This window comes from Adiantum capillus-veneris, chromosome 10, assembly GCF_014529385.1.
Source record: "Adiantum capillus-veneris isolate H3 chromosome 10, ASM1452938v2, whole genome shotgun sequence".
Classification (NCBI taxonomy): domain Eukaryota; kingdom Viridiplantae; phylum Streptophyta; class Polypodiopsida; order Polypodiales; family Pteridaceae; genus Adiantum; species Adiantum capillus-veneris.
The window spans coordinates 158,897,269-158,914,433 of NC_140940.1; the positions used below are offsets into that span (position 1 = coordinate 158,897,269).

The 17,165-nt window shown below is 44.9% G+C and overlaps 2 protein-coding genes across 11 annotated transcripts; one reads left to right on the plus strand and one right to left on the minus strand.

The window, feature by feature from the left end:
• The first annotated feature begins 278 nt into the window (after window positions 1-278).
• Window positions 279-5,714, plus strand: LOC147449947 (uncharacterized). Of its 10 annotated transcripts, XM_086522289.1 has the most exons (7): window positions 419-1,030; window positions 1,109-1,177; window positions 1,280-1,583; window positions 4,511-4,631; window positions 4,746-4,844; window positions 5,167-5,227; window positions 5,335-5,714. In XM_086522289.1, the coding sequence occupies exons 3-7, from the start codon at window positions 1,378-1,380 to the stop codon at window positions 5,403-5,405; spliced, it is 558 nt and encodes a 185-aa protein (XP_086378415.1). In that variant the 5' UTR covers window positions 419-1,030; window positions 1,109-1,177; window positions 1,280-1,377; the 3' UTR covers window positions 5,406-5,714. The 10 variants fall into 10 exon arrangements, with proteins under 10 accessions (XP_086378412.1, XP_086378414.1, XP_086378419.1 ...); XM_086522286.1 differs by adding an exon at window positions 279-408 and having other exon boundaries at window positions 868-1,583; XM_086522288.1 differs by lacking the exon at window positions 419-1,030 and adding an exon at window positions 349-408 and having other exon boundaries at window positions 1,109-1,583.
• A 1,055-nt stretch (window positions 5,715-6,769) lies between these two features.
• Window positions 6,770-8,670, minus strand: LOC147449948 (RNI-like superfamily protein). Its single transcript, XM_086522284.1, has one exon. The coding sequence runs from the start codon at window positions 8,439-8,441 to the stop codon at window positions 6,936-6,938; it is 1,506 nt and encodes a 501-aa protein (XP_086378410.1). The 5' UTR covers window positions 8,442-8,670; the 3' UTR covers window positions 6,770-6,935.
• Between the last annotated feature and the right edge of the window lie 8,495 nt (window positions 8,671-17,165).

A 17,165-nucleotide genomic window follows, 5' to 3' on the forward strand; every position in this document is an offset into this window, starting at 1 on the left:
CTTAGGTTTCTTGGAAGAGCTACAAAAATCCTTGAGCATATTAACGCCCCACAACTAGTTTTGAGAGTAGCATATTTGAGTTAACTCATACTTCTATGAATGCATAAGCAGGCTAAAAAAGGTTATCTCACCATTAAACATATGCATAAAGCATGGTGATGTTGTTCGACTCTTGTATGTACACACTTCTGACTTAACCCTATAATCTTAGTAAGGCTAGGCATTCACATGGTTTTTTCTTCACCTTGACTTTTTTTAACCTTGATTATGTAATATTGTTTTTGAGAATGCTTCAAGAAGACTGACGCCACTTGGTAGCATCTCATTGGTATTAAAGAATAGAGAGGGCAAAAAATGGTGAGGTAATTCTGGAAAAGGAATGGTAGCCGAGGAGAGAGAGAGAATCAGGTGCGTAGTCTCCTGCAGTGCGCACGCGCGCGCGCACACACACACACACACACACACACACACACACACACACACACACACACACACACAGAGAGAGAGAGAGAGAGAGAGAGAGAGAGAGCGAGAGAGCGCAAAGCTTCTTGTTCGGAATCATGTCTATTGGAGTGCATTGATTGAAGGATATGCCTAACAGGGACGGGGCCAGGAAGCTCTGGACTGAGAGAGAGAGAGAGAGAGAGAGAGAGAGAGAGAGAGAGAGAATCAACAAAGCTTCCTGTTTGGAGTCTTGTCTCTTGAAGTGCATCGATCGCAGGATATGTCCAACTGGGGCGTTTTCTGCTGCAGAGAGAGAGAGAGAGAGAGAGAGAGAGAGAGAGAGAGAGAGAGAGAGAGAGAGAGATCCATTTGCGTTATTCCCAAATGATCAGTTTACCTTACTGGTATTCAACGTGCTTACAGGCCACATGAAGGCATTGCCACCATGACCACGTGATACTGTGCCCCTGCTCTTTCTCTTGTCCATGGATTATGACCAAGCTGGCAAATCCTACACAATAGTGTCGTCTCCTTGTGTGTGACAACCGAGGCCTGCAGAAGCACATGTTTATGATTCTAAGAGCGGGTCTTGGAAGATTCTTAAACCCATGGTCATCACAAGAAATGACATCACCAATGCTGACTTTTTTTTTATCCTTTCCAGGGAAGTGCTGAAGGTAGGTGTATGCTCTAGGGCTACCACACAAAGTCAGATACATGGAGTTGTAAAAAGGTTTCTGCTCCGAATTCTCTAAACACACTAGTAGAGGGTATGCTTGTATGTAAGCTTCAGGTCCAGAATGATTGTTCTCAAGCGTGCTGGGTGCATTGGCAGCAAGATGGTGGTGTGCTAGACAGCTTGTTGAACCATACGATGCATATTATCTTAGTGAGAATGACATCTCCTTTGCTACTGATGGAAGGCATATATGTATGATGGCTGTTGATTATCTGGATGAGTATAAGGAAGGGCTTTATAGTTCTCCCCTTCTCTATGATGTGGAGCATGGATCATGGAGTCAAATGTCATCCTACAAGGGTTGTTCAGGCTTTAATGGCATGCTTCTATTTTCAGCCTACTTCAAACCTACCTCAACATGTCTAGAAGTGAGAGGGGAAGACAAGGCATGGAAGAGAAGGTAGTAACCTATTACAGAATGCATGGTGGAGCTAATGCAACAAATCTAATTGTTGGTATAGATTTTGTTTTGAACTAGAACTGCAATGACATTCGATAGGTAGGCAATGTATTGTTGATTATGAATTGTTGTTTTTTCTTTGACTATGAAATGTTCTGCCTACTTGAGTTAGAGAGGAAGCAAAGGCATGGAAGTGAGCACTAGCATATTCCAGAATGCATGGTGGAGCAATAACTTATTGTAGTATGCATGGAAGAGTGCTTGTGTATTTCAATATGACGCCATGACATGTGCCCCATATAGATTTCTTGTTATCTCGCCAGCTTTGTTGGGGGCTTCATCTGACACACTATTTCTGTTCCTTCTTATCCACCATGATCATCTCGGTAATCGCCTTCACAGACGTGGGTTTGTGGAGTCAAAGTATTTGCATGCTTTTGGTAATGTTTATGCCAAGTGTGTAGAGCTTCATAAAGTACATGTTTAGATGATAAGTAGTATCCCCTGGACTACATTACTAGTAGCCTATGCCTATGTGGGAATGGGGAACAGTGTTGAGAGAGAGAGAGAGAGAGAGAGAGAGAGAGAGAGAGAGAGAGAGAGAGAGAGAATCAACAAATCTTTCTGTTCAAATTCTTGTCTCTTTGGAGTGCATTGATTGTGGGATATGCCCAACAGGAGTAGGGCCAGGAAGCTATGGACTAATTTTTGTTGCAGCAAGGGGGGGGGGGGGGGGGGGGGAGAGAGAGAGAGAGAATCAACACGGTTGAACTAGCTTCCTGTCCAAAATCTTGTCTCTTGGAGTGCATTGCTTGTGGGATATACCCAAGTTGGGCAGGGCCAGGAATCTCTGGACTGTTTTCAGCAGATGCGATGAGAGCACCTCAAGCTCCAGATACAATCACCTACATGTGCATCTTGAAGGCATCTCGCATCATGCAAGGTGTTGGTATGGGCAAAAGCGTTCACGATGATCTTGTTAGTCAAAGGCTATTGACATAAAACATCATGGTTGGCACTACCTTGCTTGACATGTATGCCAAATGCGGTGCACTGCAAAAAGCACAGAAAGTGCTTGAGGAGCTGTATACTTGTCTAAGCGCAACGAGCAGTCGTGCTTAGCACAAGAGGAGCAAGGCAAGAAAGCTCTAGGTTGTTTTCAGCACATGCAAAGTGAGGGCCTCTGTCCAGATGCTATCACCTTTGCATGCATCTTGAAGGCATGTGACTCTACCCAACATGCTGATATGGGCTTCAATATTTGATCTTGTATTGCTAGCCAAGGGCCATTGCAAAAAATGTCATGCTTGGCAATGCCTTGGTCGATATGTATGCCAAATATGGTGCACTTCAAAAAGCATAGAAAGTGCTTGAGGAACTTTGTACTTGTCGGAGAGCAACAAGCTATCGTGCTTGGCACTGCTCGATATGTATGCTAAATGTGGTGCACTTCAGAAGTAGCTTGAGGAGCTTATTGTTTGAAACGACGTCTCTTGGAATGCATTGATTGCAAGATACCCACAACAGGAGCAAGGACAAAAAGCTCAAGGCTATTTTTAGTGGATGCAAAGTGATGGCCTTTGTCGAGATGAAATCACCTACGTGTGCATCTTGAAGGCATGCACAGCTAGGTAGCTCGAGGGTAGCTCTGGGCTATTTTAGCAAATGCAAAGAGAGGGCATCTCTCGAAATGCAATCACCTACACGTGCACATTGAAGGCATCTGGCATCATGCAAGACGTTGGTATCGGCAAAAGAGTTCAAGGTGATATTGTTAGCCAGGGGCTGTTGCCAAAAAGCGTCATGCTTAGCACTGCTTTGGTCGACATGTATGCTAGAGGTGGTGTACTTCATAAATCACAAAAAGTGCTCGCTGTCTGGAATGTAGTCTTCTGGAATTCATTGATCGAGGGATATGTCCAGCAGAGGCAGCACCGTTAGCATTGGTTGATTGGAGGGGGAATGGTAAAATGTAGAGAAGGTAGTCTAAACTAAGCGAGTGTCATTCAAAAAACAATGCTATCATATGTCTATACTACACGAATGCAACTGAAGCGAGGAGAGGGAAGGGAGCACTGTTGCCAAAATATTGCAAGGCCGTGGGTTTGAAGAGGCATCCTTCCACCACAGGATGGTGCATGCCTCCCTGAAGAGACCACAACTACAGATGCATGTCGTGCAATATCAACGTACTATCCAAACCCACCCCATCTTGCTAATGTCATCTCTTGGAATACCTGACTTCCCATAATAACTATGGTAAAGAATCTCTAGGCTGTTTTCAGCCGATGCAAATTGAGGGTCTCTCTCCTGATGCAATCACATATGCGTGCATCTTGAAAAACTGTGACTCGATGCAAGATGTTGATATGGGCATAAAAGTTCATACCGATATTGTTAGTCAAGGGTTGTTGAAAAAGATTTCATGCTTGGCAATGCCTTGGTTGACATGTTTGCTAGATGTCGTGCAGTTTGGAGAGCACCGGAACTTCTCAAAATACTCCTTGTCCTGAGCAGGGACTCTTGGAATGCACTGATTGTAGGATTTTCGCCATAGCGATAGGGCCAGAAAGCTCTAGTCCGTTTTTGGTAGATGCAGAGCGATGGCCTCTATCCTGATTGTAGGATTTGCTCCCCAAGGGCAATGCCAGAAAGCTCTGGGCCGTTTTTAGCAGATGTAAGGCGAGGGCTCTTGCAGAAAGATATCATGCTTAGGAACTCTTGGAGAAAGATGGCGTGCTTGGCTGTGATTTGATCAATATGTATGCCACATGAGGTGCCCAAATTGCGAGTTTGTGTATGTGTGTGAGCTTATAGACGGACAATTCGGTAGATTTAACCTACCCTAAGACCACGAACATTAAAAGTAGTGTAGGTAATGGTAGGCATGATAGAAAAAGTGAATGTGACAGTCCACATGTTGGTAGATGTTGCAGAAGGGATGATGATGACATAACACATACTAGCTGGAAGGTGATGGAACAATGCAAGGAAGGTCAAGCAGTTGATCTATCCAAGATTGTGCTTCGATGCAGACAAGTATCAAAGGTAAACTTATATTTTGTGTTTTGATTTCCTCTATGTGATCTCAAAAGTTCTTAGATTACATCATGTATATATTAAACCAATGAATTTACACCATTTTTATTGAAACAATTTTAGATGAAGATGACGAGGACTTGTTGTCCTCAACAAAGGGACATGCGGACAATCCACCACGACATGGCAACGTGGAAAGATACGTGTCTTTATAAAACATCGGTAATGAGTTCTTTTTTGTATAACTACAATATTTTTACATAAAAAAAGTCCCTCCAATATCAGAGGAGAAGCATAAGTCCCCCTTCAACACTAGAGGGGATAAAAGTGGCCGGAGAAGGGCACGTTCCCTACGGTATTATTATAAATGTGGAGAACGGTGCCAACTCCACACCATATATATGTATGGTTTTTCTTTTCCTTTTTGGGCACAAGCATCACAATGCACCAAATGCATCTCTCTCAATCTTTATTGTTATCAGAAAATTTTCACCTCCATGCATCTTTTAATGCACAATATTCTTTGCGATGCGAGGTCATACAGTTTTGGGCGGAATCTTTGAGGAAAGATGCTATGGAGCCATCACCAAAAGCTACACCTTGCGGTAAAATCCATACTATTATCACTTCTTTACTTCTTTCCATGTACATAGTGAAGCAATCAAGGCATACTAGTTCCTTTTCGCTGAATGGAGGAGAGGACCCCATGCAGGTATCAACAAATGGATACATCAAGACAAGAATGAAGGAGAGGACCCCATGCAGGTATCAAGACAAGAATGACCCTACAAAATACAAGCCAAAAGTGAGGAATTTCCATTCATCTCCTCGCCCTTTACTAGTGCTCTAAAGCAACCAGCTTATAACTTGGTACTTCAAAACCTGGTTGCTTTTTTATCACAAACTTCTTATGATTCCTCACTTTAGCACACACCTTGTACAAGTGTGTACTAAAGACAAAACTTGGTTACTTTACCACAAACTCCTAATGATTCTTACTTTACACACCCACCTTGTAAGATACATCAAGGCAATGAAGCTGTAATACTCTCTTGTTTTCCCTATTGAATGTCCGCATTCCTTCTTTGCCTACATGTACGAATGTGTGACACTACAATATGCTTGTTTGTGTGTGTACACTCATGATGTGTGTAGAGACAAATCGATTGTCCATTGTATGTATGTGCATTGCTTTGTTATTGTAGGCATGCTAGATTGAGTTCCGTTTGTAGATGAGTGTTTGGGTAATTGGCATGCACTTTATAAATGAGTTCAGAGCTGGTTTTTCACATAAGGTGACACTATTTGTGTGCTTCATTTCTCTACATGCTTACCTCCATGTCTCCTAGCCAGTTTGTAGAGCTCACCAAATTGATATTTTTATGATCAACCTCACACTCCATTAAGCTGTGATGACTACAGAATATGAAACGTTTTACAGTCCCTAAGACCTTGTTTACATGTTGAGCCTTTTGAGGCTAGTGGTGCAATATTAAGGCTCTCTCAATAGAGTGACAATACTTACATGTGAGGAATACTTTGATATCACCAACACATGTAATAGGTGGAAACAGAGGACAAAATTTTCACGATCATCCAGCACAATGAGATGTGATGAAGGTGCACTTGTCACATATGCACAAATTTCTTCCATACATACACACATACCCCCACATGATGCATAACTTGATTAGACCGTTGGTAATTTGAAAACCTGTTGGCCATAAACCACTTTGGATTAGCTCACCACCACATATACACTTCACTGTATAATCACTGTATGCACCCCTGACCATGCATGTATCACAATGGTTGGAATGGTGGGGAACAATGAACCATGCTTTTCAGCCCAGAATATGATGGAAAGTACTTCACTGTCACGACATCACTTCAACTACTAATCAACCTTAAAATCTATTTGAGGAACGTTTACTGCAACTGACGTTCCGATCCCCGACCAAAACTTAATTCAGACCAAGCACACAAAAATACAAGACTTTTTCACAGTAAAGCAACCTAGAATGGCATGAAACAGTGGGAAAACATCCATCCATCTCTCTCTCTCTCTCTCTCTCTCCCCCCAAAACATCATCCACATAATAAACCATTTACAAGAGATGACATGTTTGATTATTGCACCTTATACAGCTTCCCAAAGAACTTTGTGATTATTACCTTTGAAGGAGGGACAGAATACAAGAAACACAATCACCAATATCAAACCATGAATGACACTGACGCGTCTCAACAGCAAGCATAGATCACTAAGGTTACACACATTAAAAACTACATAATCCCTGCCGCCCTTAGAAATCAATACAACCATGTCAGATCACACCTAAAATGAACCACCTTCGCAAGTCCTTGTGTCCCTTTCTCTGAGATCTTGGGGCAATCTTCTATCTTCAGCGATTCCAGCATGAACGAACCTGTGAATGCCGCAAGGCCCTCATCTGAGATTCCAAGGCATTTGGCTACTCTCAAGTGCTTCAATGATGGCAGATGCCTTATCAGCTGCATACCGTCATCGCTCACCTCTGGACATTGAATCAACTCTAGCTTTTCAAGAGCGCGAGCGACACATAGTGCTTCCATCCCATAATCGTTGAATGCATAGACCCTGTCCAATACGAGGGACTTCAGCATAGTACAGCCTTCAACAAGAGCAAGAATGCCCTCTAATGAGAAGCATGGCACAAACGGGTAGCATCCATCAGCGAATGAGATCGATACTTCCTCTAGAATTTTGCAATACTTTGAGATTGCCTTCAAGCTTTCATCCGTCAGCTGAGGAGAGTAGTTCGCTGGCACTGATAAAGAAAAGTCTGAGGGGCACCTCAAAGAGAGGTACTTGAGCCCAGTACTACTCATTGCAAGGCAAACAAGATCCCGGTCTCTTAAGCCCATGCACATGTCAAGATGTAACCTGACAAGGTACTTGCATTTTGGTAAAATGCATCCTAACCCTCGATTTGGACTTATCAGGCAATTAATCAATTTCAACTCTTCAAGTGTTTCACAATTGATATCTTGCACATGCCAACCATCGAGCGCGAGATGCCCATATGTTTTCATGTATCTATGATTCACATCCACTTGAAATTGGAACTTGCGAAGGCGGCTCCATGCATGGCCAAGCCTGGCAAGGTCACCCTCACTGATACCCTTACACTGACGAATAGCAAGATCCTCGATTTTGTCAAGGCGCCCGAGAAAGTAGAGCCATTCCGCACTGTTGACATGTATGCAAAGAGTAAGATGCAGCAGTGACAGATTCTTACAGCCCGTTACAAGCGAAAGAAGGCCACGCCCTGTGATACTTGGCACAAAATTGAGCTTGACGGATTGAAGACCTTTACATGAAGCAAGATTGCCAATACCCACATCTGTAATAAAAGTGCAAAAGCGAAGCCCAAGTTCCTGCAAACCTGGGCATAGCGCCGCTATGATTTTTAGCCCGTTATCGTTTAGCTGTTTTCCATACCTCGCCATCCAACCCGCATAGTCTACTTCAATCTTTGACAGATTGAGAAACCTCGAACAGAGAGATTGAAGAGTAAAATCAACAGGATGAAGACCACATTTTACCTTCAACGAATGTCTGCACTTCCTCTCAAGCTCGAAGAAACGCTTATTAACGAGAGAGATGGAATTCAAATCTGAAGAAACACACAGCCGAGAGAAGATGAGCCATAGCAGATGATCTGGCAGGTCATCCATGCCCTTCACATACACAGAACCTTCATCCACCATTGTCTGTTCAAGGGCGACGGGGCCTTCGCCAACCACATCCACATTAAACCCTAGCACTTTGTTCATTCCTCCGAAGCATAAGGAGAACAATATTGAGGACCTCAGGTGGCTGCTGTAATTGGGCGCCTGGACTATTTACAGGCCCAGCGATGGCAAGCTTGCTGGCAAAGGCTTCTATAACGGCAGCTGTGAGAACTCATGCCGCCTCCACCGCGAAGGAACCCTAGTGTGACGCTCCAGAATCTGGGCGCGTCGGGGAGGGACCGTTTTCCTTTGCTCTGATACCAAGTGTGACGCCCCACAATCTGGGCGCGTTGGGGAGGGGACCTTTGGGGCCCGGCTCGGACGGGACCGGCTCGGGTCGGGGTGTTTCTTCAAGGGGTCCTGGCGCGGACGGCACCGGCTCAGGAGGGCCCGGCTCGGACGGGACCGGCTCGGGTCGAGGTGTTGCTTCAAGGGGTCCTGGCGCGGACGGCACCGGCTCAGGAGGGCCCGGCTCGGGTCGAGGTGTTGCTTCAAGGGGTCCTGGCGCGGACGGCACCGGCTCAGGAGGGCCCGGCTCGGACGGGACCGGCTCGGGCGTGGTTGCGTTCCATGGGTCGACGGCCGTTTGCGTTTCGCGGGTCTTCGCAGGTCTTGCGTTCCGGGTCCCTAGCCCCACGTAGCCTCAGGCTCCGCCGCACTGACGGAGGGTCATAGCGTGCCCCGGGGAACCTTGCGTGGAGTCCCCACGGTGCGCGAGTGCGTGGAGTGAGGCTACAGTGTCTAGGTGGGGGGTCCCCTCCCGTGGCCGTTCTCGGGAGGCTCATACCTCTTATATACACCCCCGTTTGAAGAGAGTTCGACGACCGCGTCGAACGTGGAAAAGAGTGCTTGGCTATGCATGAGGCCGTGGGGACAAAGGGATGCATATAAGTGCAAGTGACAAAACTGTTCCCAAAATGCAAGTAAGTTGGCATGCTTTGTTTTTGTCCTTTTGGAATGAGAGTGTGTGTATTTTTGGATTTTTGGAAGAAGGCTGAAAAAGTATGCTTTGAACACCCAAGTAGAATTCCCCGTACTTGAGCATTCCCCGAATAGGTAACCCGATGTGCGCGGAGCCACCTGCTGCGTTGGCCCGCCAGAGGCTTCTTGAAAGCCGAATCTGAAATAGCGTTCCGTCGCAATGCAGCACTTGCGAGTTGGTCCCTGTCTGGACGTCATTTGGAGGGCAAGCTCGGGGCCCTGTGGTCTCTTTGTAGACTTGAATGGGTCTTCAACTCAGCATGGGCCACAAAAGTGGCCGGGGCGCGACGAACACCGTTGGCTTGGTTCGTCGCGTTTTTGGTGGTTTCCCGTTTTTGATATAAAGAGCCCTGTCTGGCTCGCATCTGCCTTTTTCTCATGTGGAGAGCCCTGTCTGGCTCACATCTTTGCTTTTTGTGTTTGGAGGTGCCCGGCTCGGATCGGGGCCGGCGCGGGTCACGGGGGACGGCCCACGGATTGGGCGCGTCCTGGGGAGCCCTGTCTGGCTCGCATCTTTCCTTTTATCATGGAGGTGCCCGGCTCGGATCGGGGCCGGCGCGGGTCACGGGTGACGGCCCGGTGTTCAGGGAACGCGTCACGGGGACGGAGGGCGTGTGGTTGCTTTCTGGAGCTCTCTTCACCAAGATTTTGACGACCCGGGCCATTGCGGTTGGAGTCGTCGTGAGGATCGTGCACGTCGGGCACGTCGGTCTTCAGCTCGTTTCCAGGAGCTCGTTTCTAGAGCTCTGATACCAAGTGTGACGCCCCAGAATCTGGGCGCGTCGGGGAGGGGACCTTTGGGGCCCGGCTCGGACGGGACCGGCTCGGGTCGGGGTGTTTCTTCAAGGGGTCCTGGCGCGGACGGCACCGGCTCAGGGGGGCCCGGCTCGGACGGGACCGGCTCGGGTCGAGGTGTTGCTTCAAGGGGTCCTGGCGCGGACGGCACCGGCTCAGGAGGGCCCGGCTCGGACGGGACCGGCTCGGGTCGGGGTGTTTCTTCAAGGGGTCCTGGCGCGGACGGCACCGGCTCAGGAGGGCCCGGCTCGGACGGGACGGCTCGGGCGTGGTTGCGTTCCATGGGTCGACGGCCGTTTGCGTTTCGCGGGTCTTCGCGGGTCTTGCGTTCCGGTTCCCTAGCCCCACGTAGCCTCAGGCTCCGCCGCACTGACGGAGGGTCATAGCGTGCCCCGGGGAACCTTGCGTGGAGTCCCCACGGTGCGCGAGTGCGTGGAGTGAGGCTACAGTGTCTAGGTGGGGGGTCCCCTCCCTTGGCCGTTCTCGGGAGGCTCATACCCCTTATACCTAGCGATGATTGAACCCCGCAGCTGGCACAGCAAGGACTAGGGAAGCTCAATGAGGAAAGCCAAGTAGATTAGATCCTCCACTCCCCATTCCCATTTATTGACCCTTAATTTAGCCCAAGCAGTCAAGTTTGCTCTATTTCTGCCGCCTTTGGACATCAATCGCACGATCAAACAAATCATCAAACAATTTTCACAATTAGCAATGCAACACATGTGACTCTTAGAGCCCTTTCGGGCAGTAAGTCGTGCCGGTTTCCACGGGGAGATGAGGCATGTACATTTGCTCGAGGCTCAATCCCAGTGCACGAGCACTTAGGAGCCTTTCCAAAAAATAAGACCATGACTAATTGGTGAATAGCAATTTTAGAGGATGATGGATACATCAAAATAGTGGACATAAATAAAAAAAATGTAAACCTAATATTCCTCATGGATATTCCAAAACATGTCATTGTAATTGAAACCTATTTAGCCTAATAATCAAAGACTTATAATGGTCGCAATCAAGGAAACATGCACTCGTTAAATACCCAAGAAAGGATTTAATGCGCAAGCATGGACAGTATAGAGGGCTAGATTTTTTGAGGCCCCCCCCCCCCCCCCCCCCCCCCCCCCCCCCCCCTTTCTTCTTGAAGGATTTTTTAACTAAGAAATGAACCATGATTACAATCATGCTTAAAAATTTGTAGAGCTCTTGAGAAATCATCTATAAACTATGAAGGCTTAGTTACTCCATGATTTGTACGATTCATAGCTCAACTTTGCTGCCAAAACCTTGTAATTCGAGCTTCACTATGATAGGAGTCTAATAACCCTACTCAAGTAGCCTTTGTTGGGCTGAAAAGCCAGAGTGCTCGGTCACTGCTCTGTCTGTTCGCACAACACCATGAATTACTTACCATTGTTAAACTTAGTTTTTTATCTCAACAAAGTGCAATAAGGAGCACACTAAGCCAAACTTTAGTGGTTGCATGAGTGAAAGCTTAGCTCCACCCCTTTGTCATGTGATTCTCTCTCTCTCTCTCTCTCTCTCTCTCTCTCTCTCTCTCTCTCTCGGCTTGGATGTGGAGATAGAGTTGGGAGCTTCATCAAATTTTATGAGCTCAAGACTTCTCTCTCTCTCTCTCTCTCTCTCTCTCTCTCTCTCTCTCTCTCTCTCCTTCCTTAGATACAAAGACAGCGTTGGAAGCTCTGTCAAATTTTGTAGCACTTGTCTTCTTCATGGATGGTCAAGAAGATGATTCCTGATGAAAAAGTGTGGTGCGCACGATGACATGAATTCTGGATTCTCTTTCTCTCCTTATCACTTGCATACATACACCCAAAATAAAAGTGGTTGCTTTTCACTTAAACTCTCAAAATAAAAGGAAAAGGGAAATTCTATTTACATTGCTTCTTTTGAATGGTTTTTGAGAATAAAACATAGGCAAAACTGATAAAATGCCAAAAGTAGTAATAGTGATAACAGTCTTTCCCAATAGGGAAGCAATTGTCCTCAATTGCAAAAAATATAGAAAATTAAGAATCTTCAAAATTTATGTGGAGACTAAGCAGAGCTCCACACGATATATGTTGAATCAACTAATATACTTAGGGGGAACCTCCCATTGCTCATCATAATATCTTGAAAAGAGGAAACAAAAAAGGTAAATGCAATCCACCTATCAAAATATCTACAAAATTGAAAAAGATTTTTGCTAGCGGGCCCTCTAACAAAGATAAGAAGAGCATGACAAGAGTGAAAAGAAATCACCTTTTATATTGTTCAAAGGGCAAAACCTGAGTCAAGTATTCCGCGAAATGATGCACTGAATAGCTATCAAAGGGTGAACCTCAGGTATCAAATACCACAGACTAACAGTTAAAGGGCAAACCTCAACATCAAATTACCATTGAATGAACTCTGTAATGGAAATGGCCTATGAAATTTGAGAATAGGGGAATTACGAGAATTGAAGAGAACATTTTTGTGAGACTACTTTGAGAACATAGAGGGTGAACTTATTTAGCGGTAGCAACTTAACCATAATACTTAATTAACTTGGCATGAACAATACGTTTGCAAGAGAGAGAGTTTAGAGAACTTGACAACAGTTGAGGACCCGATTTATGTGGAGTCGGGTTCCCCCTCCAATAGGCTTTTGTATTATAGATTCTCCCATCAAGAGAGACTTGGTACAATACAATCTTTGTGTTCCTTGTGACCTAGGTGTTGCAATGAAAATGGAAAGCTTCATGCATCATGAGCATAACATAGACTTTGTAAAAAGCATTAACCATCCCCAGCCTCAGTCCCAAGGCCTCAAACACCTTCAAAGGTGGAGAGAGATAGCGGGGAATGAGGGTAGGGAAGAGGAAGAAGAAACATTCATAGGAGAAAGAATTAGTTCCTCACTTATCATCACTCTTTTTGCTTAGCATACTTAATAGCATAGTAATGAAGATGGAGAAGATGATAATCTTAAGCATTGGAGCATGGCTCTTGGTTGGATTTGCATTCCATAGCCAAGAGTGTTGGTGTAGGCTCTCAACTTCTCTACAAGCTTGGAGAAGGAGATGGAGCTCTTGCACTTTGCACCTGACACAATGAGTGTGTGTGTGTGTGTGTGTGTGTGTGTGTGTGAGAGAGAGAGAGAGAGAGAGAGAGGGAGAGTATACCCCCCAAGCTAGCCCCCTCCTTGCTTTGGTCGATCCCTCTTCTAGCACTATCTTGCACATGATTGGACCTCCTCAAGCTTGGCCAATCACAGGATTAGTGCATATCAAGCAACAAGGGTAGCCTTGGGACAAGTGTCCCCCTTTCCCCTTTGAGAGAGAGGGCTTGATAAATGCATAGACAATTAATTAAATTAACTAAATTATCATTGAACCCCTTGGGAGACCAACCAATAGGCTTTAGGCACACCATGAGGGAAACATGTAAAGGAGCTTGACAAGTGTCCTATTTTCTTTCTTTGTACCAAGCTTGCCTTGTGTGAGGGCGTGTGTGTTCTCTCTCTAGCTCCTACAATGAGGGCTCGTCCCCTCATGAGTAGAGATCATGTTGACTTTGTGGAACACCTTACCCCCCCCAAGTACCTTAGTACCGGAGCACCTTAACACCTTAGTTATTAAGCACCTCAAGCAGCTTAGTCAACAAGCACGACAAGCACCTTAGCAAGCATGACAAGCACCTAAAGCTTGGGCCCGGTTCCCACCTCAAGAACAGTCCTAGGTTGCCTAAGGTCAAAGGACTTTTAACACTAACCTTTGGAGGTATTTAAGGAAGCTAACCCTAAGGTCTTTAAGCTCCATTAGCTAGCCTTGCTCTTTGATAGACCATCTCTCGTTTGGACCCCTTTACCATTGGCCCCGTGTTGAAATAGACCTGAAAGCACATGTCTATATTCTAACCCTTGTTCTCGTTTATTCTCCCACATTAAATGATCAGTTTAATATGATAAAATCATTTGGTTTGACACAATATCCAACCAACCCAAATGATTTTATCATATTAAACTTGATCATTTAATGTGGGAGAATAAACGGGAACAAGGGTTAGAATATAGACATGTGCTTTCAGGTCTATCTTGACACGGGGCCAATGGTAAAGGGGCCCAAATGAGAGATGATCTATCAAAGAGCAAGTTAGCTAATGGAGCTTAAAGACCTTAGGGTTAGATTCATTAAAGACTTTGACCTTAGGTAAGCTAGGGCTGAGCTTGAGGTGGGAACTCGATCCAAGTTTAAGGTGCTTGGTGTGCTTGATGATAAAGGTGCTTGAGGTGCTTGATGACCGAGATGCTTGAGGTGCTTGTCATGCTTGAGATGCTAGGGTTGTACTTGAGGTGGGAACTTGGCCCAAACTTGAGGGGCTTAAGGGCCAAGCTTTTGGTGGGAACTAGGCCCAAGGTTGAGGGGCTTGAGGTATCAAAAAGTCAATCATCAATCCCTACAAGGAGGGGGCGATCCCTATAAGAGGGGAGATGAGAGAGAACACATACTCACTCACACAAGGCAAGCTTGGTACAAAGAAAGCAAAAGGGACACTTGTCAAGTTCCTCCTCATGTTGTCCTCATGGTGTGCCTAAAGCCCATTGGTTGGCCACCCAAGGGGTCCAATGATAAATTAGTTAATTTAATTAATTTTTTTAGCATTAATCAAGTCCTCTCTCTCAATGGGGAAAGGGAGACACTTGTCCCAAGGCTATCCTTGTTGCTTGGTATTACTCTTGCTTGTGATTGGCTAGGCTTGAGGATTCCTATGAGCTTCAAGCATGAGCCACAAGGGGGAGTCGACCAAAGCAAGTAGGGGGACATGCTTGGGGGTAATATTCTCCACACACACACACACACACACACACACACACACACACATACACACACACACACACACACACACACACTCTTATTGTGTATTGTGCAAAGTGCAAGAGCTCCCTCTCCTTCTCCAAGCAAGTAGAGAGGTTGAGACCCTACACCAACACTCTTTGCTATGGAATGCAAATCCAACCAAGAGCCATGCTTAAATGCTTAAGCTTGCCATCTTCTCCATCTTCATTACTATGCTATTATGTATGCTAGCAAGAAGAGTGATGATAAGTGAGGAGCTAGTTCTTTCTCCTATGGAATGTTTCTTTTTCCTCTTCCCTACCCTCATTCCCTGCTAGCTCTCTCCACCTTCGAAGGTGTTTGAGGTCTTGGGACTGAGGCTTGAGATAGTTAATGTTTTCCACAAAGTTTAAGTTATGCTCGTGATGAATGAATCTTTCCATCTTCATTGCATCACCGAGGTCACAAGGAACATAAAGATTGTATTGTAACAAGTCTCTCTTGATGGGAGAAACTATAATAGAAATGCCTATTGGAGGGGGGACCGGCTCCACATAATCCGATCCTCAAATTTTGTCATGTTCTCTAAACTCTCTCTTGCAAAAGTATTGTCATAAAATCTAATATCTAACCAATCCAAATGATTTTATCATATTAAACTAATCATTTAATGTGGGAGAATAAACGGGCATAAGGGCTAGAGTATAGACATGTGCTTATGGATTTGTTTCAACACGGGGCCAAGGTTAAAAAGGGTCCAAATGAGACATGGTATGTTAAAGAGCAATGCTACCTAATGGATCTTAAATACCGTAGTGTTAGCTTCATTAAATACCTCCAAAAGTTAATGTTCAAAAGTCCTTTGACCTTAAGCAAGCTAGGGCTGACCTTGAGGTGGGAATCCTACCCAAGCATGAGGAGCTTGTTGGCTTGCTAAGTGTTAGTAGGAACCTTACCCAAAAGCTTGAGGTGTTTCTCACATGCTTAAATGACTAAAGTTCTTGAAGTATTCAATTCAAAGATAACTCTCAAGAGACATCAACTTTTCCATGCTTGATTGACTAATTAGTCAATCAAGCATGGAAAAGTTGAAGTATTCAATTTAACCAAATGACTTAATAAGCATAAAAGGCACATGTGGCCCTCATGATGTGTTTAAATGCTATTGGATAGGTTTTAAAGGGGTCCAATGAGATTTTATATGCATAAAAATAAATAATTAAGTTCTTTCTCTCAAAGAGAAAAAAGAGGACACATGTCCAAATGAAATAATAAAATAATATGAGAGAGAGAGAGAGAGAGAGAGAGAGAGAGAGAGAGAGAGAGAGAGAGAGAGAGAGAGGTGTGGACCAAGCATGAGAGGGGGGGTATACTCTCCCACACAAACACACACACATTCTCTCATTGTGTGGAGTGCAAAGTGCAAGAGCTCCATCTCCTTCTCCAAGCTTGTTGAGAAGTGGAGAGCCTACACCAACACTCTTGGCTATGAAATGCAAATCGAACCAAGAGCCATGCTTCAATGCTTAAGCTTGCCATCTTCTTCATCTTCATTACTATGCTATTATGCTATGCTAAGCAAGAAGAGTGATGATAAGTGAGAAACTATTTCTTTCTCCTATGGATGATTCTTCTTTCTCTTCCCTACCCTCATTCCCCGCTAGCTCTCTCCACCTTCGAAGGTGTTTGAGGCTTTGGGAATGAGGCTTGGGATAGTTAATGATTTTTGCAAAGTTTATGTTAAGCTCTTCCATCTTCATAGCATCACCAAGGTCACAAGGAACACAAAGATTGCATTGTAACAAGTCTCTCTTGATGGGAGAATCTATAATACAAACGCCTTTTGGAGGGGGAACCGACTCCAAGTAAATCCGGTCTTCAACTATGTTCATGCTCTCTAATACTCTCTCTCTTGTTGCAAAATTATTGTTCATGCCAAGTTAATTAAGTACTATGTTTATGTTGCTACCATCAATTAAGTTTACCCTCTATGTTCTCAAAGTAATCTCACAAAAATGCTCACTCTAATTCTCTTAAATCCGCTATTCCTAAAGTTCATTGGCCATTTCCATTACATTAGTATCAGAGCATTTGGTTTCTCTTTTCTTGCTTAAGAAGAGTGGTACTTAAGTAGCCTATTAATGGTTGATTTTGTTAATTATATTAGGGT